The following is a 27010-nucleotide window of genomic DNA, read 5'->3' on the forward strand; positions in this document are numbered from 1 at the left end:
CCATGCTTTGGGGGCCAGGGGGAGAGGGGCAGCTTACATAGCAAGCTGTCCCTCCCCCCACTTCAAAAACAGATCCCTGCACGACACACCAAACACATATTCTGGGGGGGATAAATGACATTACACCCCCCACTTAAAATTGTGGGGGGGATTTGCCCCCCCTGTCCCCCATGTCCTACGCCCATGCTCTGGCGGATCTGCAAACGAGAAGGTGGGATGGGTTAGTAGGTGAAGCAGGAGTAGGATAGTGGGAGGAGTGGTGTTCTGTTGGCAGCTTCAACTCGGGATACACCGGGTGCTGAGTTTTGGTGTGAGTATCGGATCAATGTTAATCCTTGTGTGCTGTTTGTGCGGCTTATGTGTTGTTGCGGTGTTGTGAAGTGCATGCGGGTTGTTGTGTGAGAGGTGGTTTTGTGAGATTTTTGAGTGAGATAAGTCTGCAGAAATGCTGAATTTTTTGTTAGTGGGTTGTATGAAGTTTAACATGCTAACATTCGGGACTCTGTCCGAGTGTGGCGCTCCCAATCTCATCACGATGGGCAAAGGGGTTACTCCTGGCAGGGTTTTAGGTTCGTGTGAGGTGCTCCTTGTACTGTTCTAACGCGCTCTGTAACTGTTCTAATTGCTCCTCGCCGTTCTATTCTAGAGAGCTCTGTAGGAGTTCTAATGCTGATGGATTGATTAGTGTGGGTTGGGTGTCTATTCTCCTCCTTGGGTGCTGGAGCTGGTGTTGTGGTCTCCTCTCACAATCTTTCTATCTTAATGTGTCATGCACTAAAGAACATGTGTAGGCAGATTCTAGGGCCCTATTATAGGTTGCGTAGCATGAAATACGAAAAAACAGGTAATATCTACCAGCTCTTTATTTCATAAGTAGCACACACAGCGCCAGAGATTTCTTCACTCTTTTTAAATTCTTGCTGTGGTGCAGTTTCTTCACTCCTAGAGAATCCTAGTTGTTATGATCATCCCTTTGTGCGCCTTCCTCTTCCTCTTCCTCTTCCTCTTCACATTCAGGATTCTGCATAAAAGAACAAACAATGTGTCTTAGAAACATCCTTTTCTCTCCCTTTCATTCATCTCTCTGCAGTCTACAACCTTCTTGTTATACCCAGGAGAAATGAGTCATCCCCAGGTCCCACCCTTTGGGCCCCACTACTGCATGCCCCTTATGTCAGCGTTCTGTGTCAATGTATCCCCTTCGGCTTTCCTTCTCCCATAGGCAATGTTGGTCAAGAGGGAGGAGCGTTCCACATTTATTTATCTTTCATTCATAAAGAGCACTGAACCCCAGGGCATCAAGGCGCAGGTTACAAGCCTTATAGCAACATGAGAAAACAGAACAATTCCTTAAGATGTGACAGGTAGAGCTGAAGGGTGCAAGCGCCTTAGCACAGTCCTTAATGACTATGGCCTGGCAGACATCCCCTTGTCATCGAGAGGGTTTGAGCCCTTTAAGGATCTGGAGGACCTAAGATTCTGTGACCATTTAAAGTTGAATGGCGAGAGATTTTGTGGGCAGGCTGAGGTCACGGGGGCAGGGTGCTCTGAGGCGTAACTGCTCTGTGTTTTTTCCTTCTGCACTAGGAGGATAGCTCAGGGGCAATGTGCTCGCTTTGAAAGCAAAACGACACGGAGCAACAGAGGTTCGCTCCCCGGGTCCGTGCTTAGAAACCTCTGGTATTAAGCACATTATAAATAACCTATAATATAACTATCGTCTTCTAAAGCAAAGTAATTTTATCTAGCAAGGCATTTTGCATGTTAGTGCACAAGGTGGTGTCTTTAATACAGTTAGGGGGTGTTGCAGGTGATTCTAAATCCTGTAATATTGCAATATCACATAATAGGCCCAATGGAGGAGCTACCCCTTCTTTAAAAGACACTATAATGACGCCACCATGGTGCACTACAGAACACAACTTCAGTTTGAACACAGAGCCCACCTCACATTGTAATGAACATGTGCTTCCCTGATCCCATGATCAGAGAGCCACAGAGTTTCCGAGACTGTTTCTATCTTCAACACTGAATACTGTTTGGAGGTCCACCTGCTCACTTCAGGTCCATGCTGTCAGGACTTCCTCTTTGTCTTCACTGTCTCCCAGGACCAGCTAAAGATGCAGCATTCATGCCCCACCTTCCACATCTGGCACTGAATGTAAGGGCTCCCCTCATTGGAGAAGGTCTGTAAGAGAATGCAGTTTGCGTGTGTGTCTGAACCTCACACATGCAACCTTGCATACACAGATATAGTGTGGTCTCAGACAATAAACAATGGGCCTCATTACGACCCAGGTGGTAACCATTCCAAGGTTGGCGGGCGGTAATTCCCCATTCACCATTGGCCCTTCCCCATTCCCATTTTTGCCCCCATAGGGCTCAATGGAAATGGGGAAGGCGGTAGTTACGGTACCGCAATACCTCGAAGGGCCCGTTGCGGGTCCAATCCTTAACAGCTGGTAAAACCAGCCGTTAAGGTAGGGACTGCAAAGGGACCTCGTAATTAGGCGGTAAGGGTTTAACGGCGCCAACACCTTTTACGGCACCATTAACCCCTTACCGCCTGGGTCGTAATGAGGCCCAATGTGTCAGAAAAACAACCCTGTCATCCCTTTTCAGTCATCTCTCTGCCATTTACAACCTTCTGTTTATATTCAGGAGAAATTAGTCAACAGTACTATTGTATTCCACTTCTGTCAGCGTTCTGCTCATCTTCCTTCCACAGCCAACGTTGATCATGAGGAGGGGCGTTACAGATCATCGGCCCCATTATATGGTTCTTTTATAACTCACTTAATAACAGAGATTGGTTTCTAAGCACGGGATCGAGATTCAAACCTGTGTTGCGCTGAACATGTTTCCCCTGAGCTACCCCCTCCATTGAGGAGCTAGCTCGTCTTTAGAAGACGCTATGATGACGTCTATAAGGTGCATTGCAGAGTACCCCTTCTCCTTGACCTCATAGCCCAGCTCACATTGTAGGGAACATGTGCTTCATGCCTCACTTTCCACACCTGACATTGAACTAAAGGGCTCCCTTAATTGGAGAAGGTCTGTGAGAGAATGCCTGGTGATAGTTTGTGTGTGTGTCTGAGACCGCACTATGTGTGTGCAAGGTTGCATGTGTGAGCTTCTATGTGTGTCATTGAGAAATCACATGTCTGCGTGTGGGGGAAGTTCATCTGTGTGTGTACAATTCCCAGGTCTGTAATAATTCCCTGCCTGGGTGTGAGGATGCGCTGTTGTGAAAGACGCTACAGCTTCTGTGTGTGAGACTAGTCCCCAATGTGAGCGAGATATGGTGCTATGTATGTGTATGTCATGTGTGGGTCAAAATCATCCCATGATTTTCCAAGTCCACCATAACTGTCAGGTTGAATAGTGAGATCATGATTCTAAGTTAATTTTAATTCCTAGGCCGATAGAAACATTACCTTTAACTACAGGAAATCGTCTTTGTCTTAGTGGGTAGTGTTAATGTATACATAGCTTAATCACAAGGCTGTCAATACTATACTGCACTGATGATCCCTAATAAGGCTGAAACCAGGTAATTAATTTATCATTGTATAGTGCTACGAACCCTCAGGTATCTGAGCACTGCTTATAATTACCCACAGTGTGTGGTGCTCATTTATCGACCTTGGAAGGATAAAATGCTGAGTTTGGCCCTGCCAGGATTCGAACCTGTGTCGGCAGGCTCTGCAGTTGTCTTGCAGCCTTGCAAAATGTCTGCCTTGGATTGATTAATCTATGTTTAAAGTAGGACTACCCTCTAAGACATCCAGTTTCCTGGAGCTAAAGGCTTGTATTTGGGCTAATTTGCATACCCACAAAGCCTTGCTGATGTGACTGTGTCCTGGAGGTGAACTTCCAGCGATGGCTACTAGGTAACGTTGTGAAATGTGTGACTTGACTCAAATGGATTATATGACTTTAGTATAATACTAATTATAAATGTGAAAATAAATAAATAATAATAATAATGGTAATATTATATTAATGTGCATGCTTGCAGAATATACCCTTCATTGCACACCTTGAATAATGGTGTTGTAAAGATTGCATCTCAAATACATATCCTGTGTATTTGAGCCCACAAACACTGACCTGACGGTCTATGGAAGGCTTTTTCCGCAATTAAGAGAATATTAGCTAAATAATAGCTGATGGTGTTTTATAGGAACTGAACTGTACAATTAAGAGTTTAATAGCCACAATCGCATATGATGTTGTATTATGGCTGGTTATAGATCCATTCTTGGATAACAATGATAGGCTATTGTTGATTAGCTCACCAAGGTCTTCGTTTGTATTAAGTGCTATGTATCTGCTAGTTTATTTTTCTTTTGAAACACTGAACAGTCGCTAAATCTTGAATATGTTTTCTCTATCCATATGGTTGCAGATGGCCTCAAGAAAACACAAAGTCACGAAGATAGTTCAAGACTGTTTTAGAATTTTTAAGAGGTACGAACTAACGGGCATCCCTTCTCCCATCTTCCCATGGACTCCCTCCACCTTACCCCAGGCTTCACTAATCCCCCGGATGAGGATCACTAGAGATCGGTAACCACTACTGTCCAAAATCTTTTCTGGATAGTGGTGAGGGCCTAAAGTGAAAAGCCTTATCTATCCGTCTCCCTTGGGGACTTGCTTAGTGTTCCATAACTTTTCCCCCAAATATAAAATGATGTTGTTAGGACTGTGCTAATAACAGACACCCTGGTTCATTCTCTCTCCCCTCAAGCTCTCTTCCACTTCTTTCCCTGGTATTCCTACTCCCCTCTCCTCCCTTTTCTACTCCAATACCCCCTTTCCTCCCCTCCCTCTCTACTTCTCATCATCCGTCCCTCTCTCCTGTTCCTCCGATGGTCTGCATTGTTACTCTATCCTGTCCCTACCATATTTCTCCTGCCCCTCTCTTTACCTTTCATTGCACCATTCTCCTCATGTCTCCCGACACCCCAATTCCCATCTCTTACTACACCCCTATTCTTATTTATCATTACACTCCTCTTTCTACTCCTTACCACACCGTCTCTGACTACCTCTTACCACTACCTTCACCCCCCTCTGGCTTCACTCTGCCCTCACCACTATGACCACTACTCCTTGCACTCTCCCCACACCCTCCCACCATACTCTCTCTCTCGCTTTCACTCTCTACCTAATTCCACTAAAAGTCTTGCTCTCCACCCTTCTTTCTCATTCACCCTTTACACATCCCTAACCACACTACACACACACACACACACAGATTATTTTCACTGTTAGGGTGATGACGTCTGAGGTGCAATTCATCCGAAAACATTACTGACGTTTATTTCAATTGATAGGTAATCAAAGAACCCATATTTAGGTATATCAATATCACAGTGAAAATAATCAAGGGCTATTAGAGATGTAACCTTTCACTTTCCAATATACAAACTAAAATAAGTATGATCAAAACAAAATCGCTTTTATTGTGCTCAAACACGGAACTCTTAGGTATCACTTTGTTTATTCTCTGGATTCAAGAGGCAACTTTTGCCTCTCAGTCTGTTTTTGCTACTCTGACGAGAGGTTTGGGGAGGATGTCACTTCCTTTTCCTCAGTCTCTTTGGGTGTAGCCACTTGTTTCATTGGACCACCTCTGAATCGCCTTTAAGTTTCACTGAGGGTCTCAAGGCCTCGTTTTCGCGATCCTGTGACCACTTTAATTCTTGTTCAATGGCAAGTAGGGACACCAATTGACTGACATATGATTTAATCACAATGCCCCCTGCTTCTTAATAAGAACGCTCTTTCAACAACATTGCTGATTGGTTCTTTGAAAAGACCTGTTTTCTCTGTGTATTTCAAACTAACGTGGGTTGAATTGTCAGCATGGCTTTCATTACCTGATAGGAAGCAACTTATTTGAATAATGTCTCTTGTTGTTGCATGTTTTTCTTTCAAAACCGGTACTTCTCTGTTCTTGTAAATATTGTGCTTTTCACCCATGCATACCCATACTTATCACACTCTGGCTCTTGAATCTTGTTAAGACTCCTTATTTCCATGTATGATGTCTGCACACAATATAAGACTTCAAATATTAAAATGCATAAATCTTCAGTGCAACCCTTGACACTTGGTCTTTGATCAGATTGTATCTCAACCACAAGTAATTAAAAGTTCCTGGTTCCGTATTAGACCTATTTTTCAGCCGGGATCAGCTTTGGTTAACACTTCCAGCTCTTCGAGTATGATAAGACTTGGTTTCAACAATAGTGACAAAATGTCCTTTGGTCAACGATAATTTTGTCCCAACATGCATTCATTTGGAATACCACATTAGTCTCTAGAAATTTGATAACAATTTATTTCAACAATGACTCTCCTCTTGTTGTCTCCCCAAACCTCCTTTCCCCGCTTGGATTATCTTGCTCTTATTTTTCTTAACAAACTTAGCCGTGACATTTTGATTGAATTTCCCAGGTTTTAATCACATGTCCCAGTCTCTGTATGAGTTCTCTATTAGTAAGCAGTTACTGTGAGACTACTTGCGCCAACATTCATCAGTTTCCATCCCATATTCCTTTTGATGTGGGGAAATTAGACAATGCACAGATTTAAAGAATTGTATGTTTCTTAATATGTCCTTGTGGGTTTAGACTACATGGCTCAACACGCACTTCTCTTTCTCTGTTATGGCCTTACTTAGTGTCCACTTTGTCTATGACTCAGGACTTCACTCATTCGCTGACCTCCACCTGTTCCTCGCTCCTCCTGCTTTGCTTTTTCTGTGGGTCCTTCAGCTGTTTGTTCATTCTCATTCATTCCCCTCTTCACAGTCATTGGCCCACCTTCCTCATTACAACTCCCACCTCCACTCCTCATAGCCTCTTGGTTCGCTCAGTGGCAATTCTATCAACTCTGGCTCACCAACTAACACCCTCTACTCAGAGTTGCTCTGGTATTCCTAATCCAGGTCAGAATCTTTCATTTCTCTTTCCAGGTGGTTGATGGGCTCCAGGGTTGGTGGACGCCACTCCCTTGTACAGGTTTCTGCGTCTGATCAGCACATTTCCTTGCACTCTTCTTCTTCTTCCCTGCAGTAGCTTCTCGTGCAGTTGATAGCACCTTAGTCTTTGGAGCTCAGTGTCAAGAACACCTTGTCTGGATGGCTCTCCTCATGTTAAAGGCCACAAGCTCCAGCCTAACTTTGCCGACATGCTTCTTCTTTTTCCTAGTCATTCCTCTTCTCAACAGCTTCTCCAAAGCAACTCTCCATTCCCTGATTTTGAAGGGCCCACGGACACAGACAGACTTGGTTTTTCTCACCGCTGCTTCTCAGAAAGGGCATCCTTGCCACACAGTACTGCACTCAGGAAATTGCTTGAAATGCTGGTTTAGTTGTCCGCCAAGACCCCACCTCTGCCCCAGTAAATATCTGAGGTCAGATTGGTCCACATCAGGAACGGATATAAGGAATATTTATTGTTCACCTCATACCTTTGAACAACTTGCAAATATAACAAACATGCTGTACAGATTTCAACCTCTTAAAAAGGGTGCTGCCTTGGAATTTAATAATGTCTATGCTTCTGACCAGAGATAACGTCAAACATAGACTGACTATTTGTGTGTGTCCATATTGATACATTTCATCATTCTATACTCAAATGGTCTCAACAATGTAATTTAAATGATTTTCCATTACCTACATGATAGTGATGGTTACAGGAAACGTTACCTAGTGATTTCATTGCAAAATATTCATTGCATATATTTTTAAATGCAGAATATTTATGGCAATGAATTTGACTGAATTTATACAAATGAAAATAGACAAATATATGGTTAGTTTGAGAAAGTGGAGAAATGACTTACCGTACTGTTCTTTCTATGGATTCTTCTCCCGCAGATTCTCACTGGATAGACTCCCAAAGCAGTGCCAGATGATGGAGCCGGAAAGAAAGCTTATAGCAGCAAATTCTGGAACACCACCCTTACGAAATGAGCATCAGCCCACGGGCAACGTCCAGGTTATAGTGCTTCATAAATGTATGAAGTGAGGACCAGGTTGAAGCAGGCAGATGTCCCTAACCGGCACACCGCTTTGCAGAGCTGTGGAGACAGGGACCCCAATGGCAGCTTGAGCTCTGATACCAAGAGACAATGGGCCTCATTACGACCCAGGCGGTAAGTTACCGCCTGGGTCATACCTTTACCACCATGGCGTTTACGCCATGGTGGTTGGCGGACTTACCGCCCCATTCCGAGGTTGGCGGGGCGGTAAGTCCCCAATCCCCATTTACCCTTCCCCATTCCCATTTTTGCCCCATAGGACATAATGTGAGTGGGGAAGGCGTTAATTACGCCACCGTAAATTACGGTGGCGTAATTAACATCAAGGTCCCTTAGCACCATGGATTTTAACACCTGCTAAAAGCAGGTGTTAAAACCTCCATGGCGCTAAGGGACCTCGGAATCAGGCGCTAAGGGTCGGCGCTGTTTACGCCGCCGTAAACCCCTTACCGCCTGAGTCGTAATGAGGCCCAATTCCTTGTGTGTGGGATGGTAGCATTCTGCGATACATAGTTATCCATCACGAAATTGTCTGTTTGGATACAGCTATCCCTTTTCTTGAGGTGGAGTAGGCTACACACAAATGCTCTATCTTTCTATACTCTGCTGTTCCTGCCACATAGAAGACACTCATGGGGTCCAACCAATGAAAATGCTCCTCCTCCTTAGATGGGTGCAGAGGTGAGTAGATCACCGGAAGATCTATCACCTGAGAAAGATGAAATTCCGAAACCACCTTGGGGAAGAACCCTGGTCTCACCTCAAGCAATACCTTTTCACTGAAAAAACAGAGACATGGTGATTTGCAAGAAAGGGCCTGCAACTCGCTGACCCGTCTGGTCGGAGTGAGGGCAACCAAAAAGACTATTTTTAACATAACAGCTGCAATGCACCATAATGCAACTGCTCAAAGGGAGCCACCATCAGAAAGGTGAGAACTAGGTTCAAATTCAAATCTGGGACAATGAAAGGAATGGGCAGAAATGTATTCACAAGACTCTTCAGGATTTGGGCCATAACCGGGGTCATGAAGAAAGAGCCTTGATTCTGAGATCTTTTTAACACAGACAAAGCCAGGCACAACATTTGGGGGTCACCGTTGTGACCCCTGGCGTATCCCTTGCTACCCCTGGATTTAAAAAAGAAAATGGAAGCTCCTGGGCACTGGAGTAGTAGGGGCCCCTGCATCCCCTGTGGTGTGGAGGGCCCCGTCACACCAGGTCTGGAGGGGGCCCAGACCAGTCCCTCACCCATCAGGGTGAAGGCTATGCCAGAGCTTACAGCACAAGAAGGATGCACTCAGTAGGGGTTGGGGCTGACCGTAACATGTGGCATGTGTCACATGCCATGTTCAGCTCCAACCCTTTCTCTTCCGGCTTCCTTGCGACTGATATACAGGAACCAGGAAGCTCTCCCAGCTTCTTGCTTCCTGTTTCTGAGCAACGCAGAGTATTTGAGGGTGGCCTGGAGTGACAGACCAAAGCTGGAAAAACAGGTAACATGGCTTTACAAAATATATATATGTGATGTGTATTTTGCATGTGTGAAGTGCGTGTCAGATGTATGTATGTGCTATGGGTCAGTGAGTGGTGAGTGAATGAGATCAAATGTGATAGTGTGTGTCTTTGAATTCTTTGGGTTAGGTGAGTGCCTGTGTGGAGAATGCAGTTAGAGTGGATGTAAGAGAAAGTGCATGGGTGAGTGACTGATGGTTGAATGAGTATGAATGTGATAGTGAGTGTTGAAATGTACTGGGTGGATGGATGGATGGGTGTGTGCCTATGTAGAGAATGTAGTGAGAGTGAATGAAAGAGAAGGTGTATGAGTAAGTGACTGAAGGGCGAATGAGTATGAATGTGATAGTGTGTTTCAAAGTTCTTGATGGGTACGTGTCTATGTGGAGAATGCACTGTGAGTGGACGTGAGAGTTTTTACGGGCAAGTGAATGGTGGATGAGTGAGTAGGAATGTGAGTGTGTGTGTGTGTGTAAATGTTCTGAGTGGGTGGATGCCAGTGTGAGTGTATGTGCGAGAAGGTATGTGAGTGAGTGACTGGTGTGTGAATGGGTATGAATGTAATTGTGTGTGTGAATGCTATGGGTGGGTGGGTTCATGTCTGTGTGGTGAATGCATTTTGGTACAGCCAGTCTAGCCATTACTTACTGTGGCATAACATTTATTACTCAGCATCTTTGATAAAGCAAGCATGAAAAGGAGTTTTACCTCGCTAGATTGACGTTTTGGTTTAGCGGCCTGTATATTTCTCACTGTAGCATGAATTTGATTAATTAAGCATCTATGATGAAGCAAGGATGATAAGTGTTCTTATGGGCCTAGACTGGCTTACATTGGAACCAGTTCAGATATGTTTTCTTATTGTGACATATCACTTTTAATGGCCAAAACAACAGGAGTATTTTCTTACATAATAGTTCTAGCATATATTGACAGGACCAGCTTTGTGCTTACTGCCAGTAATGATACTATAAAAAAAACATCTCAAAGCGAACATGAGTATGTTCTTATATGGGAATACTAGCATATGTTGGTGGAGCCAGCATGCAAATATATGGGCACAGCCAGCATGAAAATGTTTTTTTATACTGGCATATATTGAAGGGACCGACGTGACCATGCATTTGGAAATGTGTTTGTGCATTTTTTCTGACTTACATCTACCCTGCACCATACAAAACCGATTGCAAACTGTCTGGCCTTTTATCCATATTTTTACAGAAAGTGTGCTGTGTAATGCACCATTTTAACCCATTACTCGAAACATTTTCTCATGGGAGGGGGAAGAATCCCTCAAACATCCCAAACCATTTTTTGTTAGTTCTGGCCTCCTCGCTATGCTTGGTCGCAATCACATACTTGTGGAAAATATTTTCACCCTCCAATAAAACAACTCACCAACTACCACTGGTGGCTGGTATATTTGGGTACCAGGCACGACCCCTTCTTTCTACACTAGGTGAAACATTTAATCTTTGATTTAAAAACACATTTACTTCTTTCACTTGAAGTAGTGCATGCCCCGGCAGCACCATAATCTTCATGGACATTGCACACACTCAGGGATGTAATTTAGGGGTCGCCAGAGGTCGCAACTGCGACCTCTGTGGTCTCCCTTGAAACCTCTGTGATGAAAAATAAGAACAGGAGTGCCATAAGTCTAACACTTTCAGCACTGACCTTAAAAAAGGAAACAATAGGAATACCAAATATTGTGTCTTTCTGGATTCTCATTAAAGGTTTATTTTAGGCACACTTCAGAGGGTGAGTCACTGATTTAGTCTGTTCTTAAACGCCTCAACTCAACCTTTCATCCTTCTGAGGTCGATAAATGAGTACCAACACAGGTTGGGTGATATTGGGTGTATATTTTCTCTATATAAAGCGCTTAAGTGTAAGCGCTATATAATAACACATCATTACCATTTGGTCATGGATGTCTGCTTGCATTCACAGTAATTTGGTAATATGGGCCTATACACACTGATCTTAAGGATACATATGGCGATCCATTCTTTATCGTAACCATGTTTTTCGTAGTGTACAATGCTATGTGATACCACTTCCTGTTTTGTCAATGGGTGAAAGGTCATGTTCCATCGCTTCCTGCGATATCACTTCAGGGTGGGGTCAAATGACATCACTTCCTGTGATGTCATTATGGGTCAAGGGTCATGTGATATCACTTCCGCTACCCCTGGAATTTTGGTGAAATAATGTCCCTGCACACACTTGGTGGTTCAGGATGGCCGGTGGTGTGGCGTGCCCTGTGCTTTAAGGAGCTTGGGGGGGCAGGTCCAAGTTTTGTGCTACACCACTGATTGGACTCTGCTAACCTTGAACGCAGTCAATTGTGATGTGAATAGTTGAGAGGGGCCGCAAACTCGACCAGGACCCTGCTCTGGCGCAACACTGTTTAAGAAAATAAGCACTGGATTAGAAGTGATAGAGCCATGGAGTTACCCACCCCTCCCCACTCAACTCCTTCTTGGAAAGGGCTTTGTGAAAGCTTCCTTCATGGGCCGGTCCTTGGGGGTGGGGTTTCATTGAATAACACACCTCGCACATAGCGCTTTGAAAGTCCTATGTGCATTGAGCCTCACACTTGAGGGAAGTGCAGCCTCCTCCCCACACCTCACCCAGTTAAAAAGATTGAAAAAGAGTCATGCAACAAAGCCGAGGACATTAAGGTGTTATGTTCGGCTCTGGGTTGAGGGAGACAATATATGGTTGCTTGTCACATAACTTAAAAATAAATGCACCCAGCGACAGATGGTTTCAGCACACTAGGTTTCTTCTATCGTACTGGTAGCTGACTCACAGATACATTTATTACCACAGAATTTTGTTGATACTAAATCCTGGTCAATGATTTCATTTTCAGGTCATGCTCGTGCAGCATTTTGCTCCTAGGTAAACAGACATCACACACCTCCTGAGGTCAGTGCTTTTTTGGCTTGTTTAACACATAAATGCCACAGATAACGAGTACTACTGTGTCCATTGATCTATAGATGTTTCATTCACTAGCTGTAGCCTGCATTAGAGATTTTGGTTACCCTGTTACAAGTACTGCATTATGTATGTTTTACATATAAGCCCCATGTCGAATCTGTAAAATGACATTCCTCAAACACATGTATTAGATGCATCTGAAGGTCGTGTGCCATCACTTCCCGTGATGTCACGTAGGGGGTCAAATGATATTACTCCCTGTGAGGTCATCGGAGGTCAACGGCCATGTGATGTCACTTCCGCTACCCCTACCATGTTGGTGAAATGACATCCCTGGACATAGCCGCCAAGTATCCTTTGACTGTGGTGACCTGAAGGCCTGAAGAGGTCAATGTCAGAGTGAACTTCATCGCTGTAGTGGTGTGGCAAGAGATCGGGTCAATCTCACGGTCCTTACACCACGCTTCAAATCTTCCCACCTGCACACGTATATAGATCTTATAGATGGTATGTGTGCAGCCAACAGTACCTTGAGTACCCTCTCATAGATGTTCCTGTCATCATATCTCGTCCTCTCAAGAGCCACGCATGTAGGCTGAAGTATTCCCGGTTCGGGTGGAGCACTCAACCCTCCGACTAGTTTAGGAGATACTGGCGGCGATGCAACTGGAGAGTTGGGCAGATGGTCAAGTGTAGAAGGTCCAAGTACCATGTCCTCCTTGCCCAATTGGGGAGATCAAGATCACGGTTGCTCGAAACCTCCTCATCCTCCTGAGAACCCATGGAATGATGGGAATCATTTAACTCCACCTCACCCAACCCCACCACACTCCATCAATTTAATCCTAATTCATTCCATCGCCATACCTCACGCCAACCAGCTCACATTCCCCCACCACCTGACCTCAGAACCCCACCCTAGCTCATCCAGCACTAGATTCACCCAACCACCCACCCACCACAGCTTAACCCACTGCTCCAACCCAAACTGCCCCAGTGAACCCTCCATTCATCAAGCAACCAACAACCCACTGTAGCTTTGCCAAAGCAAAGCACACCAGAGCACTTCACTTCATCCACACCACCCATGATGGATTGTCACCCCACCATCTGACCCCACCCACCCAACCTCAACCCTTAGCTCACTGCCCCCACCAAACTCACCAGTTACCCCACCCAACCTCACAACTGTATTCACACTCACCACTTTATCCAATCCTACCCTCAGACCACAACCTCATCCCACCCAACCTTACCACACACCACCTCCTCAACCCACGCATCATGCCAAAACCCACCACCTAAGCCCACAAGCTCACCCCGCCCCACCAGCTAAACTCCAGCATGCCACCTCACCCCTCACATAAAACCTGACAACACAAACCCACCTACCTCACCTGGGACACCGCCATTCACTAACCTCTCTAAGTCACCTCAGTGCCCCATCTAACTCATTCTAGCACACACTCCCATGCCTAGCTCGCCATAGTGCCCTACCCACTTACTTCCGCTCATGCAGCGCACGCAAATCCATGCTCACCTTTAACATACCTGCATCCCCCATCAACCCCTTATAGTTCATCTTAGCCCATGCTTCAACTCCTAGCTAACCTCAGCAAGCCAACCATTTATCCCAGTTCACCACAGCACACCACCCACCCTTGTTCAGACCAGTATCCAAACTGTAGCTCATGTAATCAGCCCCCTGCCCTATTTCACTCCCACACTCCACCTACTCACTATAGCTCATCCCACCACCACTCCCACACTCTTGTCAGGTCCCCTGTACCCACCCTAACTTACCCAATTACCAGCCCACACAGCTTACGACCCTGGATCACCATAGCACTTTCTCACTGAGCAAGCCGCTCAAACCCTTATCTCACCCTTGAACCCCACCTACAATATACCCACCCAAATTCTGCTGTTCTAACCTCACACACCCAACCTAGCACTCACCGCTCACTAATGCTCAGCCCAGCACCCATCCACCCATGAACACAGACCAACCCACCCTATCTCAGCCCAGCCACTCTCACCAGCCAGCCTAGCTCACCCCAGCAACTGCTATGCACCCACCCTAGTTCATGCCATCAAAACACACCAACCCACCCTCACTCAGCCCAGCAACTGATACCCACCCACCCCAGCACACCATAGCAACTAGATCACCCTATTATCCTCTGCCCATACACCCGCCTTCCCTGCACACAGTAGCCAATCCATCTCAGCCCAGCAGCCCTCAACTAAATACTCCCACCAGCCTCCCTAAATCACCCAGGCACTCCCACCAATTTACCATCACTCCCATACCCGGGCCACCATGAAATGGTAACAGCTGCAAAATCGGTTAATTACTTAAGCATATTATGGCAGTGGTGGCAAGTGTCAAATGCCGAAACATGAGCCTAAACTGTTGGCTTTTCAAATGTGTATTACTCTTTCTATTCTTGCGCACAGACATATGTGGTTAGTTATTAGGACTGTTAATGCAATGGGTTCAGATATTACTGAAATGGACAGCAACCCAATTCATAATATTGATTTGTTCTGCTGCAAAACAAAAATCAAATAAAAAATAAAAATAAATAGTCTTCAAGTGCTTGGATCATGATTAGTGTTAGCTGGATTTTATCCAGGTCTTTATTCCAATCAGGCCACTGGTCTAATATATTTGGGCAGATTATCAAATATTCTAGAGTAAATCACAACAGGAGCCCTCAAACACCTGCTCCAAATACACCTATTGACAGTGGCGTACCGGGGCTGGTGGCAGCTTTCCCCCCCAGTGGCTCTTTTAGAGCTAGACTGGGAAATTTGGCAGTGGGACACCTCTGCCGTTCTCCCGTTCGCCATCCTCACAGGATGCCGAATGGGACAGGTGTCTTGCTGGTAACACAATGAGGGTGCTGAGCACGGTGTTCCTGCTCAACACCATCATTGCTTTAGCACAGAGCATTACAATGGGAGCCATTAGACATTGATGGGAGGGAGGGGGAACTATTAACATGAACTTCTGTCCCTTAAGAAATGTGAAGGGGGGTGATCAGAAGTGAGAAGAGTGCATAATGCTGCATTCTTTATGAAAGAAGGACTATGGCTTTAAAACCCAAGAGGGATGGGTTAGGCTCACATTAATCTACATGATGCTATTGTAACTTTGCATGCGGGATGGGGAGAATAAAACTAAAGCCATACTCTTATTGTTCAACATATATCTATGACGATATATATAGAGTATATTTAGTTTATTATGAAAGTTTAGTTTATTATGTAATGAGGTTTGCTTCCAAGGCATTACTATAAACAAAGTATTATTTAAGCACATGAAATGCAAAGCAAAACCTTAATAAATATTTAAATCAACTAAGCCTGGGTAGATGTGTTCCATTGCTTAAATTGTCCACATCCCGGTTTCACCATTTAACCGAAGTGTGTGATTCTGGGCAAATCATTTAAACACACTGTGCCTTATCTGCAGCCGTGTACGTGATTTACTTCATAACTTATGTTAATATATCATGCTGGTATTAAAAGAAATCTAATGACTATAGAGTTGCGCCATACATACAAATAGTGCAATTTAGGTATTTTGCACCACAAAGTTATTTGCCACTTATTCTAAAGTCACTTCCATGGTGTCTCCAAGTATCAAAGACTGATGATGCTCCTTGCAATGTCCCTTTTTGTGAAGTCACTTCTCTTGGTGCAATCCATATGCAAATTTGGTGGTTTGTGTGTAATGGTCCAGCAGTTTTTTTCTTATGTGTATGTGTTAAAATGTGATCTGCCTCTAATGTTACCAAAAAGGTTGATTGGGGCGAGGGATGGGGGGCTCGTTGGGGTGGTGCAAATAAGACTGCATGAAATCGCATGCACTGCATTTGGGAGGAAAAGTAGCAGGACTTTGCGGCTCACCCTTCCACCCTCTCCACAACTCCCTCCCCCACTCTTGCAATGCTCGATACTCCCCTTCCTAATGACTTGCTAGAGGCCTTTTAAAATGTCTAAATATCAATCTCTAAGCTGCCTTCAAAATGTTGGCTCTCTTAAAACTTTTCAAAGACAAATCTGAATTAAAGAAATCTTAACTTAAAAAGGTTGCACAATAAAGAATGAACAGAACTACAAGATGAAGATATTAAAACAGTATGATGACAACAAACTGAAAACACTAACGATAACCGAAAAAGCAATTTTCATCATAGAGACTATAAACATACTGCACTCCAACTAAAATAATATATAATGCAAAGCTACACCAGCCCAATCTACCAGCGCAGCTCCTGAAATGTGTACAATTGTCAGACGCTGAATTAGGGTCCAACCCCTAATCTCTCACATCATTACAAAAACCATAGAGAAACTGGTCACCCACTAAATACCACAGTGAGAAAAATTTCACATTATGTGGCCAATAAGACAGCGCCCGTGCAGAGGGACCGAATTGGCCACTGGTGGAGAAAGCATCCTATGCACTTTGACAATGATTACAACAGAAGCCATGACCCTTCCAGATCTCCCTCTGCCATATGACACAGTTGTCTATTCCACCCTAGTCATGATGACATCCCATCTAATACATATCCAATGCTTTATCTCACTTGTGTATAGGCGCGTTATAAAGGACACATGCGCATATGGTAGAGTAAAGATCAAAAGAAATCAGAATATTCTTCACTGTTTCTCTCTATCACCCCTCTTGCCCACTAGTCGGCTAAGACCATTAACAACAAGTAAAAACAAAAAACAGGATGTAGGTGCCTCTAGGTCAGAGATCCAGAAACATTGAATGGACCAAACTCGGACCAAAGAGCCGAAGAGAATCCAAAAGGAGTTCAACACATTCAAGTAGCCTCTTATGAGGGCACAATATGCCATGTCCCAGCTTCTTGAGTGCACAAATACAATGGACAGGAAAATATGCGCATACACGTAACCAAACCTGGCACCATGGAAGTGGCTCTTAAATTGTATTACATTGCTTGCAATAGTAGGCTTAGGAACATGTCACCAAAGGCCAGCAATCTGAAGCAGCATCAAAGCTGCCGGCGGTATTCTACAAATCACTCACTGAAATAATCTGACAACGTTAGGCCTGGGATTAAGAGTATCACTTGAACCAGTGGGAACAAATCATACAAACTGCGGGTTCATAAACGGCAAGGGATGAAGAATAATTGAAGGAGAGAGAACAGATGGATTGAACTCATGGCTTGGCTCCCATTGGCTACAAAAAAGGTTTCAACTCTTAAACTGCTGCCCATGAGCGCAATTCCCTAAAGTGGTCAGCCTGTCTACCTGCCAGGATTAAAGCAGTGCAAAGTTAAAACATATATATATTTCTTACATTTATTTAAAGCTCTATTCCAATAGGTCAGTACATTGTCCTACACAAGATTCTGGTTTATGGATATCAAGGCATAATGCCATTTAGTAGTCGCCATATTTGAACTCCTGGCCAATTTGTTGACAAATTGTAATTTTTAAAAATAGTTTTGCACAGAGAGTTATAGCCACGAAATTAAAGTGGGCTTTTACCAAATTCAGTAATTATGATGCCACAACTTGGAGAGCCTAGCAATCAACATCAAGTGTACCATCAAAGCGCTCTGAATACCTGCTGAGTCTGGTCACGCCTACTCCTGCCTCCTTCTGTGCGATGGCGACTTCGCAGAAGCTGGTAGAACTGGTCTTCACTTCCCTGCATGTCAACGTCTCTCTGCAAGATACAGCAAAGTAATATTACAATGGAATTTCCCAATTGACAAGACTCAAATTCTACTATATGTCTTTTTACAGTATGTCTGGGACAAAAAAAAGCAACACCAATATCTGTGTAGGCCCAGTGGCGCCTCCAGAAATTTTTCATAGGGGTGGCCTGATGAGGCCACAGGAAATCTTGGGGTGGCACACAGGGTGCCAAACAGGGGCGGATCCAGCCTCAACATTTTGGCGGGGCTGGATGGCAGTTTTGAAAACTGTTAGTGAGCCCGTACATTAAACCTATTGGGCTACTGAACCACCCTCGTCCTAACATCCGCTTTGCAAGCCCAGTAGGCTGAGTAGATATCACGCCTTCCTTTGGCCCATTAGATCCATCTTTCACCCCAACTCACCAGAGGCGTAGCCGTTATTCTGTAACAAGTGGGGCCTGGAGCTAATGTAGTAGGGCCCACATTAAGAAGAGCCTGCAGAAGGAAGGGCACTTGTTCTGCCCCCAGCCAAATACATAGGAGTGACAGAGTAGTGAGGGAGGGCGAACCAATCAAAGGGGGTTTGTCCCCTTGAGAAAAGGTTTTAAAGAATGTGTTAAAATATAGTGCATTTTACAGTACACTTTGTGATAAATTAGGTAAAAACCACCCAGTTTACAATCGATTTTGTAGGGTAAGACATGAAAAGTATGTTAGATTCCAAGCCACCAACAATGCACCGGAGCATTTTCAAACACATTTTCATAATGCCTTTGTCCGCTATATTCCAGTACTCTGCAAGTGTAAAAAAGCATTTTCATATTGATTGTGCTCACACATGTCCTTTCTGGTGCACCTATATATGCCAATATTTCCATATATGACAATAATCATGTTTGCTTTGTCCATAATGCCAGTAACGATACTATAACAAAGCATGTTTATGCTAGCTCTCCCAATACGCGCCAGAATCCCCATGTAAGAACATACTCCTGTTGGCTTTGCCTTAATGCCAGTGAAAAAAGAGCCATGCCACATTAAGAAAATATATCCTTGCTGGCTACAAAAATCCCCCACTCCACATATAATAACACTCATCATGTTGTATTTGCTCCCTAACGGCAATAAAAAATGTCATGCCACAGTAAAAAAACATATAGCCTTGCAGGCAGCACGAATGCCCCCACCCCAATGTTAGAATACGTATGTTGCTTTTGGCCTTAACACCAGTAATACACTGCAATGCCACATAAAGAAAACATGCTCTTGCTGGCAAGCCGGTAAAATAGCTCACCGGGCTGAGCGCATGCTTTTGTAATCCTAGTGTGATTTGCAGGTTCAAATCCAGGCAAGGCCAACTCTGTCTTTCATACTTCAATGTGATCTCTGTGATCTCTACCCTCCTATATGGACCTCGTACTATTATGTTGCTTTTGCAACTTGTTACCTCTCTTACTCTGTACTGTACTGTTTTCCCTGCTCACCAAGTTGTACCACCGCCGTGATACGTATGGGTTTGCGCAATGTCAATAAATGCAATAATTAAATAAAGCTCATTAAATGAGTGCAAACTTCGGCTGGGTGATACATTTGATGTAAATATGTTCTCTGAAAATCGCTTTGGTGAAAGCGCTATATAAATAGCATATCATCACACAAATCCCCCCATATAAGAACATTTATGTTGCACACATCATGTTATATTCCCCCATGTAACAATATGTATGTTGCCTTTGACCTTAAACACCAGTAAAATAATAAAGACCCAAGTCAAGATAAGGAAGCATGCGCTCCCAATGTAAGAACACTCATGTTGCCTTTGACCTTAATGCGAGTACAACATTCCATGCCACAGTAAGACCCTGCCAGGCCAGCCCCACTGTAGTATTCTCCCCCACCCATCCCCACTCCAACCCCACCATCACATACAAACACTCAGGTAGGCTTTCCATTGCCCAAAAATGGCAGTAAAACATGACATGCACTTAGAGTGTGAGTCTCCCGACTAGACCCTTCTGCAAAAGGTGCACCTGCAGCTTTTGTCATTTATGGCACTATTTATTTAGTGGCTATTACTTCAACTCACTGCTAGGGGAAAATGGGGGGCACTTCTTTCCTCTGAGCCTCATCTGAAATGACTTCTACTCTGGGTTTGTTCGTAAGTAAATGCCCTTTCATATATCACTGAAGCGTATTCTCCCTACTTTCAGTCTGTAAAACTGCCCTGATGGGCTGCCTCATATGTTGTACCTAGGGAGGGCCATCTATTTACACAGGGTTGCTCCTTTTCGCTCTGTTGGCACACTGTTAGTAGCTTTTGTTCCAGGGAAATGGAGCTGGAAACATGCAACTACTATCAAAGGCAGATGGGCAAAGCAAATGATTGTGTTGGACTAAGGACACCAGAAAGTTCTACTACTTAATGTGATCCAATTTCATTACTCAGGTGGCATTGCAGCTTTATGGGCAGAAAGGAGGTGTGTATCAGTGCCCAAAATCTGCAGGACCACAATGTAAGCATGTGTCCCTTAACATTCATTAAGCATTACACATTTCATGTTGTAGACTTTGTTGGACTTCATTTTAGCTCAGAAAGCATTGCTCATTAAGGATCTGGTCTTCAGCAAATGTGTTGCAGCATTTCCAGTGTGTGTGTTTAATGGTGCTTGCTATAGCCTCATATATCTACAACTGGGGCAAGGAAGGTGCTATAGTGTCCACAGGGGATTCGCGTTACTCCAAATCCTACTCTTTCTTGTCACTCTCAATCCTCCTGCTACCCTGCCAAGTAATGCTGCCAGCCTGTGCACATGCTTAGGAGCTTTCTAGCCAAAGAGAGCATTCTGGGAGTGGGAGGAGTGCTATTTGGAGTCTGCATTTGAATTAAACTAAAGTATTATTTGAAAGCTATTTGCTTACATAAGGTGACTCGAGAGGTGAAAGTGCCGCAAGTTGTAAGGACTATGTCAAGGAAGGGAAGGACTTGGTGTATTGAAGCATATTGGCAAGTAATATGGACACTGTCATCCTCTGAAGCATTAGAGAGGGGTGCTCGTTTCTATTTTAATGCAGCATTCTGAAGTGCACACAAGAATGAGGGGAGTCACATCTGTTAGTGGGAAAGTTGATAGTTATTTAATTTAAATGTTTCTAGAAGTCCTATATAGAGGGACCAAATCTAGCTGTGCACAACAGGCCTAGGAGCTCATTTGTTCTGGGTGGTGACAGAACGGTCGGGATTGCGTAAGGAGGTGTAAGTATAAAGAAATTGCGTGTGTGAGGAGAGCAGAATTGTGTAGGGAGATCAGGGCAGTGCAGTGCTGGCCTCGGTCAAGGGTGGGGTGAAGGTGGGCAGCAATCATGTGTCTTGTGTGGAGAGTAGGGCAGTGAAATGCCTCCCACCTGTCGAATGGGCAGGTAGAAGGGCAAAGGTATTTGGGGGTAGAAAGTAAAGGTCACCGAACATGGGCCTCTAGTCCAGGGGACGGCTGTGACAGGAGGGGCCCTGTTTTTGGATAGGCAGCAATGATGGCAGCACTGCTCTTTGCCGATTGGCAAATGACAACGTGGCAGGGTTCGCATACGACATGGTCTGGCCACGTAGGCCAGATACAATTTAAAGAGCTGCTCTTTCAATTGGCAGGCACTGCAGCAACACGTTTTTGACACAGGGTGTACTCTTCACGATGGGTACAAGGTGAATGGCCTCACTGAAAGAGACACCGATTATCCTGCTAAGGTGGCCAGCATGCATCTCGCAGTCAGCAGGTACTCTCTTCTTCCAGGGACGTCTCACCTCCACAATTGTTCTATTTAATAATAATAGGCTTGTTACATTTTAACGCCTCCTCCCTCCCCCATAATCAGTTTTGTGAGGAGAAAATAAAGCGGTGTGGAGAGCGCCGGCTTGAGGTCAAGCGAGCAGGCCTGTGCATGGCACATAGGCAGCTGCAGAAGGGGGGGGGACTTTAGCCCTCCCACGCCCATGCCTGGCACCACCCCTGGTGCCACATACCTCAACTCTGAAGTGCTTGCCTGGGACAACCACTCGATCCCTCAGCGCCGCAGCCCAGGTCTCCTTTTCAGTGCCTGGAAGTGAACAAAGCCTGCAAGTGCAAGCCAAAACAGAAATGCGTGCACTCAGGCTGTGTTTATTGTGCGATCAATGGGGGTAGGGCCACCATCATACGTGGCTTGATCCAGTCCATCGCAGGTGGTGAGCTGCGGCAACAAACAAAAAAATGTGTTCACACTGAACTGCACATGTGATTATTGTCCATGCACAGTTCAGAGGGGAAGAAAAAAAAGTGTATTTTTTTGCTTTTTCATGGGGTGGCCGATGGGGGGGCCAGCATTTTTATAAGGGTGGCCATGGCCCCCCCTGGCCACCCCTTGGAGGCGCCCCTGTGTGTAGCATTGCCCCAAAAGTGGTCAGCAAATTTCAAGAATGTTCATGAACTAGCGCCTGTTTTCTGCCTGCTGTAGCACAGTTAAAAACAATATATAACTGCTATGTAGGGCAGGTGTTCCTACATCTGAGTCAATCATTTCTTGCTATGCACCGCTTTATAACTCAAGAGACTAAAAACCTGGTTAGTCTCACTAGAATAAATCAGGGTCTCTTGTTACATTTTCATTGTCTTAGAGGGAACCTAATCTACTTTAACAATGTTACAGTTCCAAGTCTGTGCAATACTGTATCTCCTGTCATTTTAACTTGGACCCTTCTATTAGGTCCTATCAATGCTAATTCATACTACGACAGTATGCTGCCTGGCAAATAACTGTACTACCGTAGCTTGCCACTTCCTGCGGTTTGCACTTTCTATCTGTAAATGAAACCATGGTCTATGCCACGTAACTATGTATGTACTTGTTAATTGTAAACCATCTAGCTGTCAATTGTAATGTATACATCCTGTACTTTAATTTTAAAATGTAAACTTGCACCTAGATACCTCTGGGTGAGGAGTGCTATATAAATAAAACAAACAAACAAACAAACAAACAAACAAACAAGACCTACATATTTTATGAATCCAAATGGGAAGATCAGGAAATGCAGAAAGTATCTGTGTATTTTAAACTCTAATTGCCTGATAGGCATTTTCTTCAGTCCCACTCGCTAAACCAAAGGAATCTACTGGCATGCCAACAACGCCGTAAAAGGCTGCAGCGCCGTTAAACACTTAGCGCCTTACTACGAGGTCTCTTTGCGGGACCCAACCTTAACGGCTGGTCTAGACCAGCCGTTAAAGTAGGGACCCGCAAAGGGACCTTGGTGCTAAGTACGGTACCGCAATTTGCGGTATCGTACTTAGCGCCTTCCCCATTCCCATAGAGCCCTATGGGGCGAAAATGGGAATAGGGAAGGGCCATGGTTCAATGGGGAATTATCGCCCCGCCAACCTTGGAATGGGGTGGTAATTCCCCATTGAACCATGGCGGACCCGTTACAACACTGGCACCAACCATGGTGCTAATAGCGCCATGGTTTAGCGCCGGTGTTGTAATGAGGGCCCTAGTCTTTTACGGAAGCCGTAGAAAAAGTCGAAAAATTGAACGGCCAGAAATGGTGAATTCAGCATTAGAAAAATGGCTGTATAATCATATTGTCAATCAAGGATCAAGGCTCAACAATATGGTACTTCCGGGATTGCAAGGTGGTATCCCCACTTCCATTAACAGGAGAGCGGGGGACAAAGAGTTGAAAAAAAAAAAGAAAAGGACCCTACTGCAGACGTTCCGCCTCTCAATGGGGAGGCAGAACTCACGACGCAGGGTGAGCATTGCAATGAAGGAGTAAAGGTAAGTTGTGCTCCGGAGGGTTAGGGAGGTGGCAGCAGGGGGATGGCGGTTGGTGGTGATGTTCATGATTATTTCCTTTACAAACATTTTGAATCCGTAATTTATGTTTTTGAAATGTTCGTAATCTGAATAATCACGTACATCCGTCTTTTACTACTTTCATCTGTGTGCCACAACCGCGTGTTCCTGGCGTTTATGGAAGAGGTGGAAACATGGCAGCCGTCCGACTGTGCCGCCACGTTGTGCTCCCAAGCACTGTTAGCGGTCTAGTCCTTTCCATCATGGCCGCTGCCGAGTGTATTTCCCTGTTTAGGCTCGGCGGCTCGGCGCGTTGCAACTTCTGATTCCTCTTTGTTGCTAGCGCTCCGTAGTTCTTTCGCTTGGCGGTGTTCCGCTCCTGTCCTCTTTTCCCCTGCTTGCCTCTCTCATTCTGTTGTCTTCGCTTCCCTCTCTTGCCTGCGCCCCGTTCTTCTCTTGGGCGCTTGGTTTGCTCGCCTCCCTTCTCTTTCTCCTGCCTTGCTCTATTGAGTTGTCTCTCTCTCTCTCTCTCTCCCTGGCTCCCCCCCCAATTTGAGTCCATCGGTTCCGTTCTCTCTACTCTCCTTGCTGAGCCCTTACCTGCCGGGTTTGCCGGTATCCATATTCAGCCAGTCTTGGATTCTCCTCTCGTTCCGTTTCATCGAATTTCCACGCTCCGAAGGGGTTTTTGTGCCGCAAGGCTTTTCCCCTTGCTCGCTTGTCTGTCGCGGGGGGAGTCACCGTTGATTCGTATCCATCGGGACACGGTGGCTTCCTCCCGAGGCCGACCCTATCTACACAAGAAGAGGAGGACTCTTACTCGTCGATCCCGCGGAAAGAAGTTGGACTTCTCATCATCATCAGGTGAGGAGGAAGGGGAGTTTGACGACTCTCAGGGTTCGAGTGGGGTGGACAACATAACGGATAACCCTGTCGATACACCCACAGCGTCAGGCATTGTTGATACTGTGACTGAAAAAGTGGCATGATGTTTCTCACGTAGACACCACATGGCCTTGATGCTTTAACGACATTGAGACCTTTTGCATTTCCTCTTATGTGTCAAATCGAATTTATAGGAAATATACTAATCCACTTATGAATATATACATTTTTTTACACAATTTAGACCAGCTTTTCTCTTTTCTTTACTGACGCAAGAAATAGTAGTTCGATTGGCTGTTCAATCTTACTAGGTTTGTGTCTTCGGTTTACAGAAAACAACTATTATAAATATCAAGATTTGGCAAAATCATACTTATCCTGACGCTGCCAGTAAACCTGACCTACACAAACATGTCTATTAGAATGTATTTTCCACTTAACAAGTATGCATGCATAGTTGGATTTTTTGAGGATGACATTTTAGGACGTAACTCAATATTTGTCATGAGATGTTCTTCTGATTATGATTTTTCTTATTCAAGATAAAGATTGTTAACAGACTGCCATTTCAGCATGGGAGTTATTTGAGCATTGCCAGTCTTACTGACAATATGTGTTAACAGATTTGTACAGTTTCAACAGAAGCCAATATCACACAAGATCATTCGTTGTTTTATCCCTCTTCCTGGACACTGCTTGCACTGCCAAACTTACCAGGTCCTTGATGCCAAATGATTCTCGTACATTCTCATCCACCCAATCGTCGGGCTGAAATACAATGAAATCGATATCACAATCAGATCCTGTGACTGACAGAACAAGTTAACATGATTATAGACAAACAGAGGTCATCATTGCCTTGTTATCAATGTTTCTGCCACCTGACGTAAATATGAAGCATCTACATCTCTGCCCTGACTGCAATATTGTACCTAGATTTAAAGGAAGACATGAGATTTGTATGTTTTTTTTTACCAGTATATTAGATATAGTGCTTTCTTTCAGTAATGTCCATTCTAATAGATTAGTTCTTCCTCCCACAGATTCCTGTTCATAGAAATATCATCCAATCTGGTTTTGGAAATGTTTTTAGCCAGTAGAGGGTGCACTACCTCTCCACATTGGCTCCCGTCAGTATTGTCGCATCTATGAGTCTGAATGTGGTATCATGAGCAATATATAAAGGGTTGACTGTCCCTCATGAATTCACTTCTGCCCAGTTTGGCCCATACTCAGCTGCTGGGCAACCACAGATCTGCAAGAGGTAATGAGATATCCATCCGAGAAGTAGGTTTGGCGGTTGATGAGTTTGTGGGAGGATGGACTGAGCTATCAAAGAATATTACTGAAGGAAGGCAATTTCTTCTTCTGACTCCTTCTTCCCACAAATTCCTCATCTTAGAAAGACTACCACTTCAGAACAGAACCTGTAGGAGGGAAGGAAGCAAGGAACCGTCACCTGCTCCAGGAAACACTGGAACATGCATCAACCAAAGTCGACGCCCTGACCCAACAAGGAATCCAGTGAGTAATGTTTTGTGAATGTGTAAAAAGAAGTCCTCATAGGCACCTAACAGACATCCACAAAATGCACACCACTAAGTAAAGCAGAAGTAGCTACCAGGCAGAATGATCTCTGAGAACCCTCAGACACATCCTTGTTGGCAAGATCAGTAATGCAAAGGAGGATCAATGTGGCTAGGGTCTGTATGGTAATCTTTGCAATCCCTGCTGTGGTCTCTTGTCCAAGAAATATAGCTGTTAAGCATCCTCTGGGGGTTCAGATGATGAAAGCTTCCTCCATCTTAGATGATTAGGGTGAAGGATAGAAGGTGGGAAGATGCATCTTCTGAGGTAGGTGAAAGTCCTACTCAACCCTAGGAAGGAAGGCTGGTACTCCCTTAAAGTAACCTTTTCTTTGGAGAAGAAGAGATAAAAAGCTTTACAAAGAGAGCTTGGAGCTCACTCATCAGCCTCATGAAAGTGATAGCAAACAGGAAACGGCCCTTAAATGTTAGCACACTCAAAGGGCTTAAAATAAAAGCTCAAATGGATCTGCCATTAAAAGTCTTC

The 27010-nt window shown here is 44.6% G+C and overlaps 1 protein-coding gene across 1 annotated transcript in view; it reads right to left on the reverse strand.

Annotated features, from left to right (window-relative positions):
- Positions 1-846: 846 nt before the first annotated feature.
- The window catches only part of LOC138511076 (trichohyalin-like), a 3831204-nt gene continuing 3805040 nt past the window's right edge, over positions 847-27010 (reverse strand). The window contains exons 37-39 of the mRNA XM_069626576.1: positions 25652-25705; positions 18151-18252; positions 847-1021 (exon numbers count right to left, since the gene is read on the reverse strand). Of these exons, the coding sequence (XP_069482677.1) occupies positions 953-1021; positions 18151-18252; positions 25652-25705 (225 nt within the window). The 3' untranslated portion in view covers positions 847-952. The remainder of the gene's footprint in view (positions 1022-18150; positions 18253-25651; positions 25706-27010) is intronic.

The sequence above is a fragment of the Ambystoma mexicanum genome, chromosome 6p (assembly GCF_040938575.1).
Source record: "Ambystoma mexicanum isolate Mex_15411 chromosome 6p, UKY_AmexF1_1, whole genome shotgun sequence".
Lineage (NCBI taxonomy): Eukaryota > Metazoa > Chordata > Amphibia > Caudata > Ambystomatidae > Ambystoma > Ambystoma mexicanum.